The sequence below is a fragment of the Periophthalmus magnuspinnatus genome, chromosome 3 (assembly GCF_009829125.3).
Source record: "Periophthalmus magnuspinnatus isolate fPerMag1 chromosome 3, fPerMag1.2.pri, whole genome shotgun sequence".
Taxonomy (NCBI): domain Eukaryota; kingdom Metazoa; phylum Chordata; class Actinopteri; order Gobiiformes; family Gobiidae; genus Periophthalmus; species Periophthalmus magnuspinnatus.
In genome coordinates, this window is record NC_047128.1 from 11,941,291 (window position 1) to 11,960,374 (window position 19,084).

The 19,084-nt window shown below is 38.3% G+C and overlaps 1 protein-coding gene across 1 annotated transcript; it reads right to left on the bottom strand.

The window, feature by feature from the left end:
- Positions 1-717: 717 nt before the first annotated feature.
- LOC117393785 (uncharacterized) lies at positions 718-14,453 on the bottom strand. Its single transcript, XM_033991795.2, has 13 exons — positions 14,304-14,453; positions 9,609-9,811; positions 8,021-8,158; positions 7,503-7,614; positions 7,157-7,343; positions 6,288-6,429; positions 5,689-5,844; positions 4,383-4,438; positions 4,128-4,303; positions 3,198-3,598; positions 3,023-3,119; positions 2,340-2,637; positions 718-1,668 (listed from the first exon to the last, which is right to left on the bottom strand). The coding sequence occupies exons 1-13, from the start codon at positions 14,427-14,429 to the stop codon at positions 1,430-1,432; spliced, it is 2,331 nt and encodes a 776-aa protein (XP_033847686.2). The 5' UTR covers positions 14,430-14,453; the 3' UTR covers positions 718-1,429.
- Between the last annotated feature and the right edge of the window lie 4,631 nt (positions 14,454-19,084).

Sequence of the window (19,084 nt, forward strand, 5' to 3'; positions counted from 1 at the left end):
CTAAATCTGTTTCAATTTCAAAACTAAATACTCCACTTTTTCTTAGGAATGTCTTTGATTGAACTTATTTTAATTTGTGTTTTAATCATTTTTACGAATTTTTAATTTTATTTTAGTTTAAACATTTTAGCATAAACAAATACATATTTAAAGGTTTTTGTATGGAATTTCCCTGACTTTAACTAGAACGTAGGGTGATCAAAAGTACTGAATATCAGATACTTATCGATACTAAAACTAAATCGAAACTATATATTCATTTGAGCAGGTATCAATACTAAAAAAAATCACATTCACAGGACAGAAATGGACCTTTCCTGAACAGCTTTAAAATGATTTTAAGCTGTATCAGAACCAGTATAAGACACATAGACGAGTATATACCCACTCTGCAACCTACCTGGACGACTGAGGGATTACACAGATATAAGGCATGGGAATAAAAACAAAAGTACTACCATTTAATGTTGAAAATCACATTCTAATGTCTAAAGGAAGTTATTTATTATCGTTGTGGTATCAGAATCAGTATTGAGTATAGAGTTTATCCCTTAGTATTGAAATTTTAGTATCATGACAACACTGCTAGAACGCAATGCTTCTAACTTCTACAAGGGCTAGCACTTATGTAAATCAATAACAATGTACTTTCCCTACAAAGGTTACAAGTCTTTTATTCAATACTCTTTCAGTCATTCCACTAAAATCAAACACACTCGTCTTGATAAATGTTTTATTTCCAAACCAGAAAAAGCAGAACCAAATAATATTTCAGATTTCTTCAAATATTTACATTTATTTTCTTAAGATGCAGAATTAAACTCTTCTATAAATGTTTTAAAATATTGTGCTTACAATTTATAAATAAGTATTTTTTCTAACAATATCACAATCAGTGACATTTGTTTTGTAGTTACACACAATGGTGTTAAATGGTATTTCTTCTGCCTGAGGACTTCATCTCAATCAAATTATATATTACTGTTAGTTAAGTGGGGGAAAAATTTATAAAATGATTAATCTAATAATTATAGTACCTTTTGGGTTCTTAATGCGTTCGACTATTCGAGCTTTGATTTAACACAATTTGTTTTGTTTTGTTTTTTGTAAATTGCACTCATCTTTTTGTTGAAATCAAACACCTTAACAGGACCATGAACATATTAACCACAGGCTTCTGAATTTTTTTTTTTTGACATTTCAAACAATCTAAAAAATGATTAGCCTATCCACCATAGAAATAAATGCATTACCACCCCCAATCCCGTCCCCAGTGTTATGTCTGTTCATCTTTTTTTTTCATCTCAAAATTACAGCAGTTTGATGGCTCCTTCATAAAAAATGGCCAAATTAGAATGAATGTAATACATATATAGCAATAACGTATAGAGTTTTGTTGGTGTGTGTGTTTATATGTATGTGTGTGTGTTTATTCAGAATCGAGCAGCAGTTTCATGTCTTCCGCTCTACTCTTCTTGGTTAAGTAGCACACAAGGATCACCATGACAATGACAGAGATGAAGAAGGCTGAGGCGAAGATCACAGTGACGAGGTTTGAGCTGAGGAGGGCTCGGAGATTAGGGTACTCATCTTCATCATCGTCACCATCATCATCCTCCTTTTCTGCCCCTCTCACACGGACAGACCCTGTAGGACGAGGCCTTGGTCCTGGAGTATACACGCACATACATCAGTAAGCTTTATAGGTTTAGTTTACATTGAATTTGATGATGTCTTCATCTCAGAAGCACGGCCAGTGTAACACACTGTGCACTATGAACACAACCACATTTACTGTGCACTATGAACACAACCACATTCACTGTGCACTATTAACACAACCACATTCACTGTGCACTATGAACACAACCACATTCATTTTTGTCAGGATTTGTGTTCACAAACTTCCCATATTAGTTTTTATTAAAAAATCACTGAACTCTCTAAGTGACAAGCTTGACATAATGATGTAAAGAACATGTACTTAGCAATAAGATCAAAAATAAAAAAGGAGAAGAAATAATATTACTTAATTAGGGAGCATTATACTTATATGGGGTATTGGCTGCTAACATATAACATAACATGTTACCTGGTGTTTTGAAAATGCTACATTTGCTGAAAACATATTACATGCTGAATATGTTTCACTTTTTTTTGATGCTCTGAGTCCCCACTCCCTTTGCTTCACATGCTAAGTCACTCCCCCTTCAAATTTGTGAAGTTGTAGTGTATTATCATGCTTTTGCATATTTAATGGACAGAATCACACAGCTAACTGTAAGGAGGGTTTAAAATAGGGCCTGAGACTGAAACTTATACTGTACACATGTATTCACCTGATGCCTGGGTCCTGAGTGTTTTTCTCTCCTGGTGATAATTTACAACCGGTGGAGTGGTGTTCAGATTTTGTTTAGCTATGAATCCTAAGTCTTCTTCTCTGTCATAATCATTAGCAGGGAAGGCCTCTCCCATGAAGTGCAAAGGCCCCTGGGTAATCTGGTGGTCCACAGTCTGCTTGGCAACCCCACGTCTCCGTCTCCGTCTGGCTTGGTTAGCATTTTCCACACAGCCCTGAGAACACCTGGAGTATGAGCTGTCCTTCTCACACAAGATGACTGAGCATGTGATGTAGACCTGAAAGACAAGAACAGGTAAGTACTTTGCAGCTGATAAAAATTCCATGGGGGTGTGATGTTAACTGGAGGCACTGCTCTGTCTGAAGCTCTGTTACTCAAACTAGACTTTAATTTGAGATTTGTTTTAACACAGTATGACCATAAAGAACTGAACTGAACAGGTGAGTTGATTTGTGCTGTTAAACAAGTCTTCCTCACATAAAAGTAGTCACAAGCTAACCAGCATCAGCCAACAGTTCTATAGTTAGTCACTCTCACCTTTTTGTTGAAAATCAAACTCCTAAACAGGACCACTAATGCCAATATTGGCTGTGAGGATGTTAAATGGAAAAGTTAGCAGCAGCTGTAGTAGTAGTAGTAGTAGTAGTAGTAGTAGTACTCACCTGGTCATTGTTTCCTGTAAACTTGAAGGCCTGAACTTCAAAGTTGAATGTAGTATCTGTAGAGGTTTTAACTGATAACGTCTCATCTTTCTGACACCTGTGGAACATATCGTCATAGAACATCTTTCTCTGTAACTCCAGTATTTTACTATAATTTTTATCTTTTCAGACTTACCCATCCTTGATGATGTCATAGTACAGGTTGTTGCCTGGGTTGTCGTCTGGAGTGGCTTTGCACGACTCCACAAACATAGTGACTTTCTGCAGGTCCGACTTGGCCTGGATACTCATGTAAATCATATCAAACAGCTTCACTTGCACTGGGTACTCGTCAGGCTGAACCTTCTGGGTGAAGTTTTTGTCTTTGTAAATCTCAAATGTGTATCCAAAACTGCCAAAGGTGGACTCTGTGAAGATGTAGTCATCCTGATGCAGGTTGAAATAGGTGGAGATACTGAGAAATTTGGGGAACTGGCAGGAGAAGCCGATCTTGACCATCTTTCGTCTGGTGATGACCTCAGAGGGGAGCTCAAAAGAGTCGATTTCATTGGCGAAAACAATAAAGTCACCCTTGTCCTGAAATCGGATGAATACGAATATAACAAGTGGAGCTGAAGAAATCTTTGGTCAATTAAAGACATGTCAATCGATTGGTCATCTCAGAATGTTGTTACCTCCTCTGCATCCCCAAAGCTCAAAATGCTCTGTTGCACCTTGTGATGTCATGAAATGGTAGTTTTTAAGTTAACAGCTACCATTTACCTTGTGTTTAGTAGAGATTGGTAATTTCAGTGCTGAAGTTATCCAAATGATTATAGTAAAGCTGTATGGAGTTTCAAAACACAATGGAGCACTTGTTATATTACCTAATGACCTGTTTTCAGTTTGAGAGAAAAACTCATCCTAAATATGCAGGATTTGTTTGTTAAACGTAAATGAAACAAATCACAACTCCAGGTATGTTGATGAGGAAACAGCATTATAAACATAGATAAAAAAATAGTGTAATATATACACTTTAAAGCCAGTGCAGAGACCTATAATCACGAATATGAATTATTTTTTGTGGTAAAATAAATAGAAGTGTTAAAGTTAAGTGTGTTACTTCGATTTTGGTTCCGCAGGTGCTGAAGGTGATGGTGCCCATGATGTGACTGCTGTTGGAGGTGAGGGAGCACGATTTGTCCAGGAGCATCAGGTAGTTCACATCAATCCCTGGCATTGATGCCTTTTCCAGGGACACCGTCATTTTGTTGGATTGGCATATCACGTCTGCCTTTCCTGTTCATTATAACACAAAATGAACAACTAAGTGCATTGCAAGTTCATTCATATCAATATACAAAAATCACAGACTAACCTTGAGTAATAGTGGATTTGGTCACCACTATGACAACACATCTCATCTCCGATTGGCTGGAGAAAAAAAAAAATTTTTAAAGTGCATGACAGTTTTGACTAATTTCTCTCAAACATAGTTGACATAATTAAATTTAAGAATGTACTACAAATTTTGCTTATTCTTTTCTTGTTTTGTAATTTTGGTGAAGTTTATAATTTTACTTCCTGGTTAGATATGGGCAGCAAATATGACCATAGACTGTATGTTTAAATAGACATAGCTAACCTGCTAGCAGCGGCGTTCCAAATAGAAAGAGATCATGCGCGAGCTTCTGGCTCCATCATCTCTGGCTTTAATTCACTTTACATTGAAAAACTTTCTCTCTCTGCCCTCTCTCTATAACTCCTGATGTTAGACGCAACATTTTGCTCTTAAAATGGTCATATTGACCCGCTCTTTTATTTGCTATGTATTAATAACAGACCAATGAGGTGCCTTCTTCCCCGAAGTCACTCCAGGTAATGTTAACAACAGGTTTGATAGACAGCTTTGCTAAGCTCCCTACTAAAACATCTGTGTGGGCGAGAAGGGGCAAGAGTCTTGCTCCAGATTGGTTCTTCTATCTCGTGGTCGGAATTCCAAATATGGAACTTGGCTCCAAATTTGCCGCTATAACTGCTAGCCTCAACAAGTGCAATGGGTGACCTCACACTCACTTTGTTCACTTTTTTATACAGTCAATTAATATGACATATGTAGTGGTATTTTACCTAGCAACCATAATGTTAAGGGGGAAAACATTAATAAAATTTAAAACAATAGTTACGATTTGACAAATAAAAATAAATCACTTCAGCTTTATTTTGTTAAATCAATGTTTATATTGTGAGGAAAAAAATACCTTCCTTGTGCGTACGTTGTGTCTGCATTTTGGATGTAATTGAGAACAGCTGATGACACAGGCAGAGGGATTCTGTTTTAGAACTCACGGCTACTTCCTGTATTTTACAAGTTTTTGTTTTCCATTTTTCTTCACAAACTGCCACGTAACTGATATAAAATGACGATGAATATTTATTTCAAGTGCTTTCTCTCAAAACCAAAAATAATTGGAAAACATATTCATCTGACAAATCCACTTTAAGATTAGTGTGAACCCTGGTTTGAAAACATAAATCCTTATTATACAGTGATTGCGCTCGAGAAATTGTTATAAATTGTTATGTATTGTTTTCTATATTGTCCAATAAATGGACAATATAGACAATATTAATAGTGCTGTTCCAGCCCCAACTCGCCCTTCCATAGAGTGTGCTGTTCTCACGTTTCATCAGTCTCCGCAGTGAAGCAGACTGGCACATGTCTGTAGAGATCCGTTTGCTGTGGGGTCCAGCTCAGAGTGACCTCCGCGCGTCCGAGAGAGTTGTCTTTGAACACTTTGGTCATGTTACGAGGACCGCTGATCTGGAAGTCCTTAATGCTGAAGAAAAAAATAATAATACATGAACTTTCAATCAGAGGTGGGTAGAGTAGCCAAAAATTTTACTCAAGTAAGAGTAACATTACTTTAAAATAATATTACAAGTGGAAGTACAAAGTAGTGGTCTAAAAAATTACTAAAGTAAGAGTAAAAAAGTAATCAGGGTAGTCTTTTGTGATGTCACCAACTACTTTAAAATGCAGTGGCAACTGAAGTTAGCACACACTCAGTTTTTGACCACAAAGCTGCACATGTGTCTAGTTTGGACTAAAAGAGCCAGAAAATGACTAGGAACAGTTGATAAGAATATTAAAAGTCCGTATGCATAGTTTAGTGCCGTTTAGTTCCAATTTTAATTAGGTAAAAGTTGAAGGAATGTGCAGTGTTATTTTAGAGATGTCAGCGTGCACACTTTGTCATTTTGGTTTAATTTGACTTTTTACCTGTTGTGGTGAGCCTGGGCCTCTGCGTAGATGCTGAGCATCTGTCCCACTGAAGTGTAGATCAGAGTCTCCTGTGAAGGCGTCTTCGACAGAAACATGGGCTGGACATGTCCCAACTCACAGCTGGGCAGAGGCGACAGCACTGCACCACACACAGGATGATTAGAAAGAACACAGAGACATCTACTCCATCTTCCTCAACTGAATTTAGACAGTATGTGTTGCTGTACCAAAGTGTTTGTATTACACTATACCATGTAGATCATTATTTTACATTTGGTTCATTGTAAATCTTATTATTGGTCTAAAACAGCTTAATAGCAGCTCAATTGACCTCTATTCCAAACTGAGGCATCTTCATAGTGACATTTCACCATAACAAGCAGCAGATTTTCAATTACTTGCATTTGTTGAAAAAAATGGCAGATTTTGCCAATAATGTTTGTTTGTAGTACAATCTCAACAGATCCATTTAATTCAAAGTCAGCTCTGGTTCCAGAAGTAAATGCCATTGATTTGTTCCAGAGATTCTGAAGAAATGTTTTAATAACATGGCAGTTTGTAAAGTTTGTGGTCATAAGTTACCACATTATAGCTGATTAGCCCTGAACAAGCTTTCAAACATTATTTATTTATTTATTATTTTTTTTGCAGCATTGTCATTCTGGTTTAAATACTCAGAGCTCAGATGCTCGGGGGGACTATGGGAGACTAAGGGCCAGAGAGAGAGATGCTCTAGGACAGGGGTGTCTAAACTATGGCCCGGAGGCCAAATGCAGCCCTCAGAACAGTTTTTATTGGCCCTTGGGGCTCAATTGATCATAAGCAGTATTGCTCCATTCTGTTAGAGAGTTGTTCCCTCTCTTTACCTTCAAGTGAGAAGAGCATTTTGACACTGCACATGGGGTCCATGTTTGGGTCAGACACGTTGAGCTGCATCACGGTTCCGTCCACATATGACATTGTAATGTTTCTGAGTGGATAGTCTTCCATGATCACCTCAAACACATGTACCCCCACACTGAGGTTCCCGCTGGAGCTCAGCGAGCACTTGTTCTGCACAGACAAGCAGGAGAAAGTGCAGTAGCAATGCTCACCGCAGTTACAATTAATATTAATATAGAAATATTTTGAGCAAATTATGAAATGGTCAAGTGCAAAACAAAACAAGAGGTAATTCTTAGAAATTGAATGAAAACTATTAATGTTGCTTACCTCGTCTAACACAATATTAGCTGTAGAGATATTTGTAAGGCGACATTTCACTTCATCACCATCTGGATCATGAGCCAAGAGACGAACGGTTGTGAAACAGTTCTGAGGAACTCTGCAGAAACACACAATTTTTTTATATATATATATATATATATATATATATATATATATATATATATATATATATATATATATATATATATATATATATATATATATATATATATATATATATATATATACATATATATATATATATACACATACTGAGCTTTGGAGATGTAGAGGGGCTAATAATAAAGGAGTAGAAAGTAGAGGACAACAACTTTCTAATGTGACTTAAAGCTCACAAGAGTCAATTTTTGCATTATATAAGACCTCTAATAAAGATCAAATAAATACATATAATAATATAATTAATAGTATAACAGTAAAATTAGACGTAAACAAAAAAGTGACATCTATCATCATTGAGAGCAGAGAAAAGGAACTTCAACTAATGTGCTTTTCAGTCTGACCGTATGGAGGAGACAGTGGCTGTGACAGGGCAGTGGTTGATCGCGAAAGTGTCGGAGCGTTGTCCCAAATCCATGTGAGCCGCGGCTCTCCACCTCTGTGCAGTATTCACATTAGACGCCCAGCAGCAGCCAGAGGCACTGAGGGATACAGTGATACATGCACACGCATGCGCACACACACACAGACACACACCCACAGATGCGCACACATGCATGCACATGCACACACAGACGCACAAGCGCACACACCCACAGACACACACACGCGCACACATGCACACATATGCATGCACACACGCATACATACACACACATGCATGCACACACACAAACATACACACACGCACATCACCCATGCACACACATGCACATGCGCACGTACACACACACACACACACACACACACACACACACAACGGTTAGGGCTGTGGGCTGAAAGTAAAGCTATTAAATAATGATGTGTTTTTGTATTAGCCCTGACAGTTTTAAGTCTCGTCTTCAGACCCCCTTTATATATATATTTTTTTATTATAGTCATTTATTGATATTTAAATAAAGGTGTTGGAAATAAAAATAACATAAAAAGTTTGGTTGGAGCGCAAATGCCGTTATTGAGATTCCCAGGGCCAGCATTTTATTGTATATCTCTACTCACTCTTTGCTCTCAGTTCACAATGCCTACATTTCCTTCCAATCAGACTTAAAGGAACTGTATGTAGCCAGCAGTTTTGCAGTTTTAAAAAGGGCATTACAATCACAACTGAACCTGTATGTCCAGAGCCTTAACCTGCAGATGGAGACACATATAAGTGTGTCTCATTCTCAGTATATGGACAGGCCTCATGGGAGAGTTCAGAACCTCCAAAATTCACTCTCTGAGCTGCAGAGGCTGTGAGAACATTTAGATCAAAGAGAGGCCTTTTAGGTTGTACCATGTATCTGACATAATTCATGTTTATGGAATTTAAAATCAAAATCTTACATACAGCTCCTTTAAAGGCTAAAAATAAACCAAAAGTCCAGACCACTGTGGCATGAGGGCAAACACTCATTATTTTTTTGTGTGTAGGTGTGTATATGTCTAAGTTGATGATTTTTTACAACACGTCAAATAGTGAAATGGTGTGAGCTTTAATATAAGAGGTACGGCATGTACTTGGTGTGACAAAGAGCTGTCTGTAGGTTCCATAGGGGATCACTGTGATAATTTGACGTTTCGACGTCAAATATTTTAAAAATCTCCAACCCCATAATTTTTCGTGACAGGTTTATTCAGCAAAGACACAATTGAAGCAAAAGTATTTCACCAATGTCCCCATACACAGACATAGTCATTAGCTCAGTGGTATTTTAGTAGTAGTGGTGGTGGTAGTAAGTAGTGATGAGTAGTTGTACTTTACTTCATAAAATTTTGAAGTAACAATTGCTGGGTTTCAGATGACATCAGATAATTGGGTTTCAACCCAATGAGTGTTTTCCTCTTCATTTGAGCCATTCATTAATGTCTGTGGGGCACCCTGTCCCATTTTTAGATTTTGAGTAAGTCTTGGTCAGGACTGCCTTACTGTTCCCACTGTACAGTTCATACCTGAGAGACACATTTTTAGCATTAGCCGTTAGCTGGGTGGTGGATTCCTGCTCCGTTTGACACCAGCGCTGTTTCCCAGTGGTGTCATTAGTTGTTTCCAGGGCAACGCCTTTAGTGAAGTTCCCACACGCTCCACCATCACACAAGTATGACACCTGATTGGAGCAGGATGCGCGGCCATTTTCCCTGCTCACCAATCCCAGCTGAAACATAAACATAAGGGCTCAGTAACTAGGATTTACAAAGGGTCACTGTTTTTACAAGTAATATGGTGTTCCCCAGGGCAGTTGTCTGGGGCCACTTTTCTATGCTGTATTTAGAAGCTGACATTTTTAACTGAGGAAAGTACTATGCTAGTCATACAACCAGTAGTTTTAGCTTATTTAGAACATTGTCCAATAGCTTGGCCATTGTCCTCTAAACAAAATCTTAATAAAATTCAACTCGCACAGAGTAAAGCTGCTACGCTGGCTTTGAACTGCTCTATGAGAGAACATGGAGAAGTGATGTACACCAGACTGTCATGGCTGACAGTAGAACAAAATTATTTTTAAACAACCTCAGTTTGTGAGGCAGCTGACCCTGTCTAAAGACCCTGTGTGCCTTTACAGTCAGCAGATCTAGCTAAAGATCGACATGGTACCAGACCAAACGCTCTGATGCACCATGCCCTGCCTTTACCTAAAACCAATGCTTTAAAGCAAATTTCAAATGCAATTTGAATCAAATTGAGATCCAATTGGTTCCAACTGTCAAAGGTTAGTTTGGGCCTTTATAACTGTAAAAACATGTGGTTTGGAGCAATAACTTTGACACGTTAACAGATTCTAATGACGAGTCTGTCTTATTCATGAAATTAGAACTGAAAATAATATTTGTTTGATTATTCATTTAAAATGGTCAATCAATATGTGAAAAAGTAATCTTAATATATCTTTTTTTGTGGCCATATTGCACAAGCCTAGTCTTGGGTTGTATTGCCTCTTTTACTGGAATATCACTTTTTGTTTTCTTATTCTTGTATGTCTAAACCAGGACTAGATCTGGACTAAACTAGGACTAAGCCAGGACTAAGCTGGTGCCACACTTGGGATCAAACCAGATCTAGACCAAACTAAAACCAGGACTAAACCGGGACTGCCTCGTGTCACTTTTTGGATGAAAAAACAGCATTGCTATTTTAAAATGTAAAAAAAAAACAAAAAACAAAAAAATAAATAAACATATACAATGAGCAATGGTATACTCAAAACACGTAAGTTGGTGTTGTTATGTAAATTTTTTTTTTTTTTTTTCTAATTAACTTAATTATCTAACATACCACATTGTGTCTGCTTCTCCAAACCAACTGTATTTCTCTGCTAAATTCCACACTATTCCTTTAGCACTTAGCCCTTAATTTATGCCTTTGCAAAGCCTTCAGTAAATCCTGTTCATGTGGATTTCAACGTGAATTACCAATATCATAACTACCAATACACACAGCTGTTATGTCCTGATCTTGTGGAAATGTGCAGAGATTATTAAGATAGTCAAGCTGGAATTGTATTTGTGAAAATTATACACATTTTTCTGGCTTTGTTGAGGCCCTTATGGTTTGCCAAAAGTGCGGCAAAGTAAAAGAAGCCAAGTTCCAGTCTATTTCACAGTCACCTACAGGACGATGCAATAAAAGCCTACAGTTTACAGACTCTAGACCACGGGTCCCCAGCCTTTTTTGCACCACGGACCGGAATAATGTAGGTTTTATCTTCACGGACCGGCCATCTGCGCATGGCAGATAAATATGGCAAAAATAAGTTAAATGCGCTTGTTACTCCTTTCCTTCGTGTTCACGTTTGTTTCTTTAAAAAAACTCTAAAGTCTTATCTTTTAACCCAGGGCGTTTAGTCTCAATGTGCCAAAGCAGTTTTGAAGGTTTCATTGCCTCGTTCGCTTTTCCCGCATATTAGGCAAAGCGTGAGAGTGCGAGAGTCTCCTGTAGCGACAAACCCATATTTTAAGTAGGACTCCTGGTGTTGTCTCTTAAATTTAGCTTCCTTTTTCTTGGAGGTTGTAGGCTCCTCTTCTGGCTCCTCAGTTGGCCTTTTCCCCTTTGCAAAAAAGGTCTCCAAAGACTTTTGTTTTTGGCTCATTTTTGCTTGTGGCTCTACTTTTGTACGACTTGTCTGATGTGTTATACGTGATACGTCATCGCGGAGACAAGAGCAGATCCAGCACATATAATATGCCTGCCATTGTATCAAATGGATTTCTGATTCCTATCAGGATTTTCATTATATATCTACGGACACGCTTATTAGCGTGCCATGGGAGACGAGTGAAAGTTACGTCGGAGAAGATGCGGTCGCTGATAAATGATCTGCTGTATTTGTGCTGGCCGGTTGCAAATGCGTAAAGGACCGGTACCGGTCTCCAGCCCGGGGGTTGGGGACCACTGCTCTACACTGTGAAGATGTCATACTCCCAGATGAGGAACAAGAGACATAGTGATGGGACTTTCGGCTCCTTTATGGGATCTGAACCTTTCCTTTCAAAGAGCTTTTCAAAAGATTGGCTCTTATTTTTTTATTTATTTTTTTTATTTCTATGACAGAAGCCAATGTAATAACTCATTTTATCCACAACCTATTTACAGAGAGACATGTCCAAGGCTTAAAATGGTTCAAAGTAAGAGTGGGATTGTGTTTACCTCTTAAAATGATTGAATTGTAATCATTTTAAAAGTAACTATTATCATGCCAAATGTGGGTAATTAAAAAACTATTATGATGCCAAATGTGTGTTTTTAAAAATTGAGATTCAGATCCAGCTGTTCACGTTAAGTAACTGTTCAAAAGAGCTGACCCATTAATGAATTTCAATGTAATAGACAGTTTTCCCCTTTGATTACATTGTACTTTGCCATCAAATATCCAAAAAGTAAATTCCTAAATGTTGAACCTGATTATTTCTATTATTCCCTAGACCCAAGAACTCACTGTATTACACCTGCATTTTAACAATATTAATTTTAGCTGCCCTCATCTGTATTAAAGGGCCCCTATTACACAATTCACTGGGGTTCTGTTTTGTTTCATTCAAATGTTTAATACTGTCCATATTTAGGCTGGGTTGCATCTTGTGGTGTCATGATGTAATACAGGAAGTGTCCCACTGTGTTTTTAAACTCCAGATACCTTCACTACAATCATTTGGGATGATTTCAGGAATAAGTCCTGGAATTGCCGATCTCTACTGAACTAAAGGTAGCTGAAAACTACTGCTTCATGACTTCACAAGGTGGAACAGAGCATTTTGAGCTTTGGAAATGTAGACAGACTAATAAAAAATGATTACTCAAACATGTGTGAATGAAACAAAACACAACACAGGTATTTTTTGATGAGGTAACAGTATTATAACATGGCTTAAAGCTCACTAGAGTCAATTTTGTGTAATATAGGGCTTTTAAACGTGACTGGTCTATAGAATGTTGTGTCATCTGAATGTCATCTGAAACCCACCAATTACAGCAGTATTGTATTGTAATTGGCTGTGAAAGACATACATAGTGACGAGTGATGAGGCCCTGTGTATTTGCGTTTACGCCAGGGAACAATACTGAATCGATGTGTGTTAATATTCACAATATGAACTTGCTTAAAGAGATATTTATTAAACTTTAACTGATTGCTGTAATTGTCTTAAAACATTTGTAAAATTTTCCCACAAATCCATTAGTGAATTTGAATGTGGGAGTTTTTGCCTTGGACATATTACATTAATAATTAAAATCTATGGGGTTTCAAATGACATCGCAACATTCTATAGTGATATAATGATATTTAATACAGATGAGGGCAGCCCAAATGAATATTGATAAAATCCAGATTTCTGTTGTAATATTGCTGTAATAATAGGATATGAAAACAACCAATACTAATAAAATTCATTTTCAAACCATGTTCCTCTGAAGTTAGTCATCTCTGAATAGAGCCATGTGTGAGAGTCTAGCCCATCCAATGACCTAAATATACTTCTATTGGCTTCAAAATATTAAAAACTAATACAAAAAAAAAAAAGAATAATTTGTACTAAACAAGCTCTTTCCAAACCAAACTGAATGTTTCATCATAAAAAATATGACTGTTGAAAACCTATTCAAACTCTTAAAGGTACATATACACTTTCTGGTTTGGTCCTGGTTTGGTCCAGATTTAGTCCAGGTTTGGTCCTGGTTTAATAGTGATGTAAGCTTAGTTTGGTCCTCATGTAGTCCTGGTGTAGTCCTAGACTAAATTTTTGTTCAGAGTTTACTTTCAATATACAAGTGTGAACACACCATTGTGACCTAGCTATTGGCTTCAAAAGTTAAACTAAATATGAAAAGTATTCTTTGTGTTAAACAAGCTCTTTACAAACCGAACTAAACATTTTACCAAAACATGGCATTTGTAAACCTATTCAAACCATTTTAAAGTTGCATTCCCTCCCTGGTTTGGTCCTGTTTTTGTCTGGTTTGATGCTGGTTTGGTACTGGTTTAATCCCGATGTAGGCTTAGTTTGGCTCATGTGTAGTCCTGGTTTAGTCCTAGATTAGCCCAGATTTAGTTCCAAGTTTACTCCCAGTGTACAAGTGTGACCACAACTAGCTCAAATTACAGACCAAAACCAAATTCTAATTTAAATATGAGAAATACAGATTGACCATACCTGCATTGTCCCATCTGACTTCCTCTGAAAGGGCAAAACCGTGACGCTGTGCCCGTAGAAGTCGACCCCGTGAGCTGTTTGTATCAAAAAGGAAATTATCAAAAATAGCACTTCGCCTGCCTCCATTTTTACCTCCTGAAATCTGCCCCAACTCTCAAGCTAGTTTTGTGAGCCTGAGATTTTTAGATGTGAGAGGCGGTTCACATTCTCCCAACAGGTTGGTCCAGATCTACCACCACCGTACTGGCTTTTGTTTTCAGAAATGACAACTATGACAGCTGCTTAATCTTTGTATAGCATCAATCTGAGTGAGAAGTGAGAGGTTATGGTTATCTTATTTTTTTTGTATGGAATGTAGGTCTGCCAGATTAATCAATTAATTAATTGAAATCGCAATTTGAATGGACGTAATGAGCAAATCACAAAGGTGACAATTTTTGAATTAGCATACTTTCCTCCACAAAGAACAAAATATCTTGTCTTATTCTGCAGAAAATCTGCCAACCCTGTATTTCGATCTGTACAAACATGTTCTAAAATGTCCATCCATCCATTTTCTTCCACTTCTCTGGGGCCAGTTCACGCGGGCAGCAGTCTAAGCAGGGACTCCCAGACTTCCCTCACCCCAGACACGTCCTCCATCTCCTCTGGTGGAACTCCAAGTCGTTCCCAGGGCAGCCTAGAGACATAGTCCCTCCAGCGTGTCCTGGGTCTTCCCCGGGGCCTCTTCCCGGTGGGACATGCCCGGAACACCTCCCTAGGGAGGCGGCCAGGAGGCATCCTGAGCAGATGCCCAAGCCACCTCACCTGACTCCTCTCGACGTGTAGGAGCAGTGGCTCTACTCCGAGCTCCTCCCGTATTACCAAGCACCTCATCCTAGCTCTAAGGGAGCACCCAGCCACCCTATGGAGGAAACCCATTTCAGCCGCTTGTATCCGCGATCTTGTCCTTTCAGTCATTACCCAGAGCTCATGACCATAGGTGAGGGTAGGAGCGTAGATTGACCGTAGATTGACCGGTAAATCAAGAGCTTTGCCTTTTGACTCAGCTCCTTCTTCACCACAACAGACTGATACAGCGACTGCATCACTGCAGATGCTGCACCGATTCGCCTATCAATCTCACGCTCCATCCTTCCCTCACTTGTGAACAAGTCTCTGAGATACTTGAACTCCTCCACTTGAGGCAAAGACTCACCACCCACCCGGACAGGACAAGCCACCTTTTTCCAGTCGAGAAACATTGTCTCAGATTTGGAGGAGCTGATTCTCATCCCAGCCATTTCACACTCGGCTGCAAACCGCCTCAGTGCCTGTTGCAGGTCCTGGCTCGATGAAGCCATCAGGACAACATCATCTGCAAACAGCAGAGATGAGATCCTGTGGTTCCCAAACCGGGCCCCCTCCAGCCCCTGGCTGCATCTAGAAATTCTGTCTATAAATATAATGAACAGAACTGGTGACAAAGGGCAGCCCTGGCGGAGTCCAAAATGCACTGGGAACAGGTCTGACTTACTGCCAACAATGCGAACACAGCTCCTGCTCCGGTCATACAGGGACCGGACAGCCCTTAGCAAAGAGCCCCGGACCCCATACTCCCGGAGCACCCCCCAAAGGACACCACGAGGGACACGGTTGAATGGCTTCTCCAGATTCACAATACACATGTAGACTGGTTGGGCAAACTCCCATGAACCCTCGAGGACCTAATGCAGAGTATAGAGCTGGTCCAGTGTTCCATGACCGGGATGAAAACTGCACTGCTCCTCCTGGATCCGAGGTTCGACTATTGGTTGGATTCTTCTCTTTAGTACCTTGGAATAGACCTTAGCGGGAAGGCTGAGGAGTGTTATTCCCCAATAATTGGAAAATACCCTCCGGTCCCCCTTCTTATACAGAGGGATCCCCACCCCGGTCTGCTAATCTAGCAGCACTGTCCCAGACCGCCATGCGATGTTGTAGAGACGTGTCAGACAAGACAGCCCCACAACATCCAGAGACTTAAGGTACTCGGGACAGATCTCATCTATCCCCGGAGCCTTGCCACCGAGGAGCTTGTTAACCACCTCGTTGACTTCAGCCATGGTGATGGACGAGTCCCCAGTCTCTGCTTCTTCCTCAGAATACGTGACAGTGGGATTGAGGAGTTCCTCAAAGTATTCCTTCCACCGCCCGACAACATCCCCAGCCGAGGTCAGCAGCTCTCCGCCTGCAAATTAAACACTGTTGTGAAGCACTGCTTCTCCCTCCTGAGGCGTCAGACGGTTTGCGAGTTCTGAAATGTAATTCTTGTATTAGTTTGTCAATTCACATTTCAGTTTTTTTGGTCAGTTCTTCTGAATGTGTTTAAAATGTGAATTTTGAACAGGATCCTATTGTTAAAACAGAAACTGCAAACCTAATCACAATGCTTTATATATTTCCCAAATGGTTCAGCCCTAGAGTGTCAAGTTGGCAGTTCTCGTGTCAGTTATATAATATTAAGAGATATTCACATGGAAAAAAACACAAATTTTGAGTTTGACTATCCACTGCCACAGCGATTTACAGATTAAAACCAAAAATTACATTTTTGAGAGAACTCCTGAGAAAATTCCTCAAAAATAAACTTTTTCCCCTTCATATTGTGTTCCAAACCACATGACCACTGGCTGTAAACCTCTCCATCAGTGGTAGATTAAGTACTAAATTTTGTTACTTAAGAAGTACAGATACAGAGGTAAAAAGTTATTCAAGTAAAAGTATCAGATAAAAAAATCTAAATCTAAGTAAAAGTATTTAAGTACTTGTTTCAAAATGAACTTTAAGAGTAAAAAGTAAAAGTTTGTTCATTTGTTAACGCAAGGCAAGGCAAGTTTATTAAAGTTTAAATGTAGTGATACAGATACCAAAAAAATAAAAAATAAATAAATAAAATAAATCAGATTTTGGCCAACAGTAACAATACAAATCCATTTAATCATTTTTCTTATGAATTTTGTGTATTTATTTCTGTTTGCTTAAAGCCGAAGTTTGAACTCGAAAACTTTAGTCAGGATATTACCAAGAACATGGTATAAAATAACCTCTCAAATCATATGAAAAGTACTTTTTACTTTTCAGTCCCGTTCAAAAATTTAGTGGCGTAGAAAGCACAGATACCTGCTCTCAAACGTAATAAAATAAAAGTAAAAACTATCCACTATAAAATTTACTTAAGGAAAGTACAAATACCTAAAAATTCTACTTTTACTCTTTAATTTTACTTCATTACCTTCAACCACTGAACTCCATTTCCAAGACCCAAGCTGAACATTGATGATTAGAAACAAGTTAATATCTCAATCCATCCATCCATACAACAACATTAACCCATATATTCAATCAAACATTATTCATGGGTTTCAGAATGATGAAAAACTAGGCCCGTTGCCTTAGAGATTATCGTTTTAATACTAAGTATTACTATGTCTTTTGAATGGGGAAAAAGTTCTCAAAATGTTGCATATAACAGGAAGTTAAGCTGAGACCTATGAATAGGCTTATAGAAATTTGTGAGGTCATTTGAAACCCAGCAATTTGCCTGTCCAAAAGTGTGAATCATTTGTATAGAGCTTTCACAACTATAATTGTTTTACAGGGTTCGCATTGTGCTGTGAGGGTTTTACAACACATGGTGAGTTCTGTGAATGTGCGAAAACAAAGGTCAGAAGTGCTAACCCTGGGCAGTGGTGTGTTGAGTAGCCAAAAACTGTACTCAAATAAGAGTAACGTTAATTCAAAATAATAGTACTCAAGTAGAAATACAAAGTATTGGTTCAAGAATTTACTTTGATGTAAAATATATGTTATATATGAATCTGCCTAATACCCTTTAAGGCTGGGACAAACAGAACAGAACATGCAAACTTCACACAGAAAAAAAGAATTAAACCTATTAACACTTCACTGTTGTTTGTTAGAAGTAGTAATTATCACCTATTTTTACTTTAAAATGTGAACAATGTTTAGAATTTTTCTTCACCTGGCCTCAACTATGAGGTGTGTTTTTGTTTCGAAATATTCAGGTATTTCAGTAGTAATCATCATGAACAATAGAAAATTTCCTGAAGATATCATTCTAAAAAACAAAACAAACTTTAAAAGGTTACAAAAAGTTACTCTGGGGGCCCAGAGGGCCCATATTAGTCTGTTTTCTGATGTATCTTACAGTGTTATTTTCTCATCACATATATACCTGGAGTGTTTTGTTTCATTCACACATTTAAGACACAAACCCTGCATATTTTGAATGAGTTCTTCTCTCAAACAGAAAAGAAAATTTAATGCTTAGCAACACATGAAATAAATTGGCTTTCAGAAAACCCACAGCAACATTTGTTGCCAGGCAGGAATTTAACTAGCAGCCATCAGGTTAATTGGAGTGCTCATTGCCTTTGGTAATGGTACCTTAAACTGCATTACTCATGCAACCTCAATTTCAAGGAAGTTTGGACATTGTGTAAAACTTAAAAAAAAAATAAATAGAATACAATGATTTGCAAATCCTTTTCAACCTATATTGAACCTAATAAACTACCATACAAAGACATGATATTTAATGTTCAAACTGATAAACTTTGTTTTCATGCAAATATTCAGTCATGTACCATTTTCCTTCTGTTCTTTAACTGTGTGGTGCAATACTGGAATTTCCCCACTGTGGGACTAATAAAGGCATATCTTGTCTTATCTTATCTTTTCAATTTGATGTCTGCAACATGTTCCAATAAAGCTGGGAGAGGGGCATGTTTACCACTGAG

Bases quoted from the DNA above. Each gene is read 5' to 3' on its own strand.
- LOC117393785 (XM_033991795.2), bottom strand. From the start codon at position 14,429: ATGGAGGCAGGCGAAGTGCTATTTTTGATAATTTCCTTTTTGATACAA. The intron at 7,615-8,020 runs GTCAGACTGAAA...GTGTTTCTGCAG, and splicing joins GCCACTGTCTCCTCCATACG to AGTTCCTCAGAACTGTTTCA. The intron at 3,120-3,197 runs GTAAGTCTGAAA...TATGTTCCACAG, and splicing joins TATGACATCATCAAGGATGG to GTGTCAGAAAGATGAGACGT.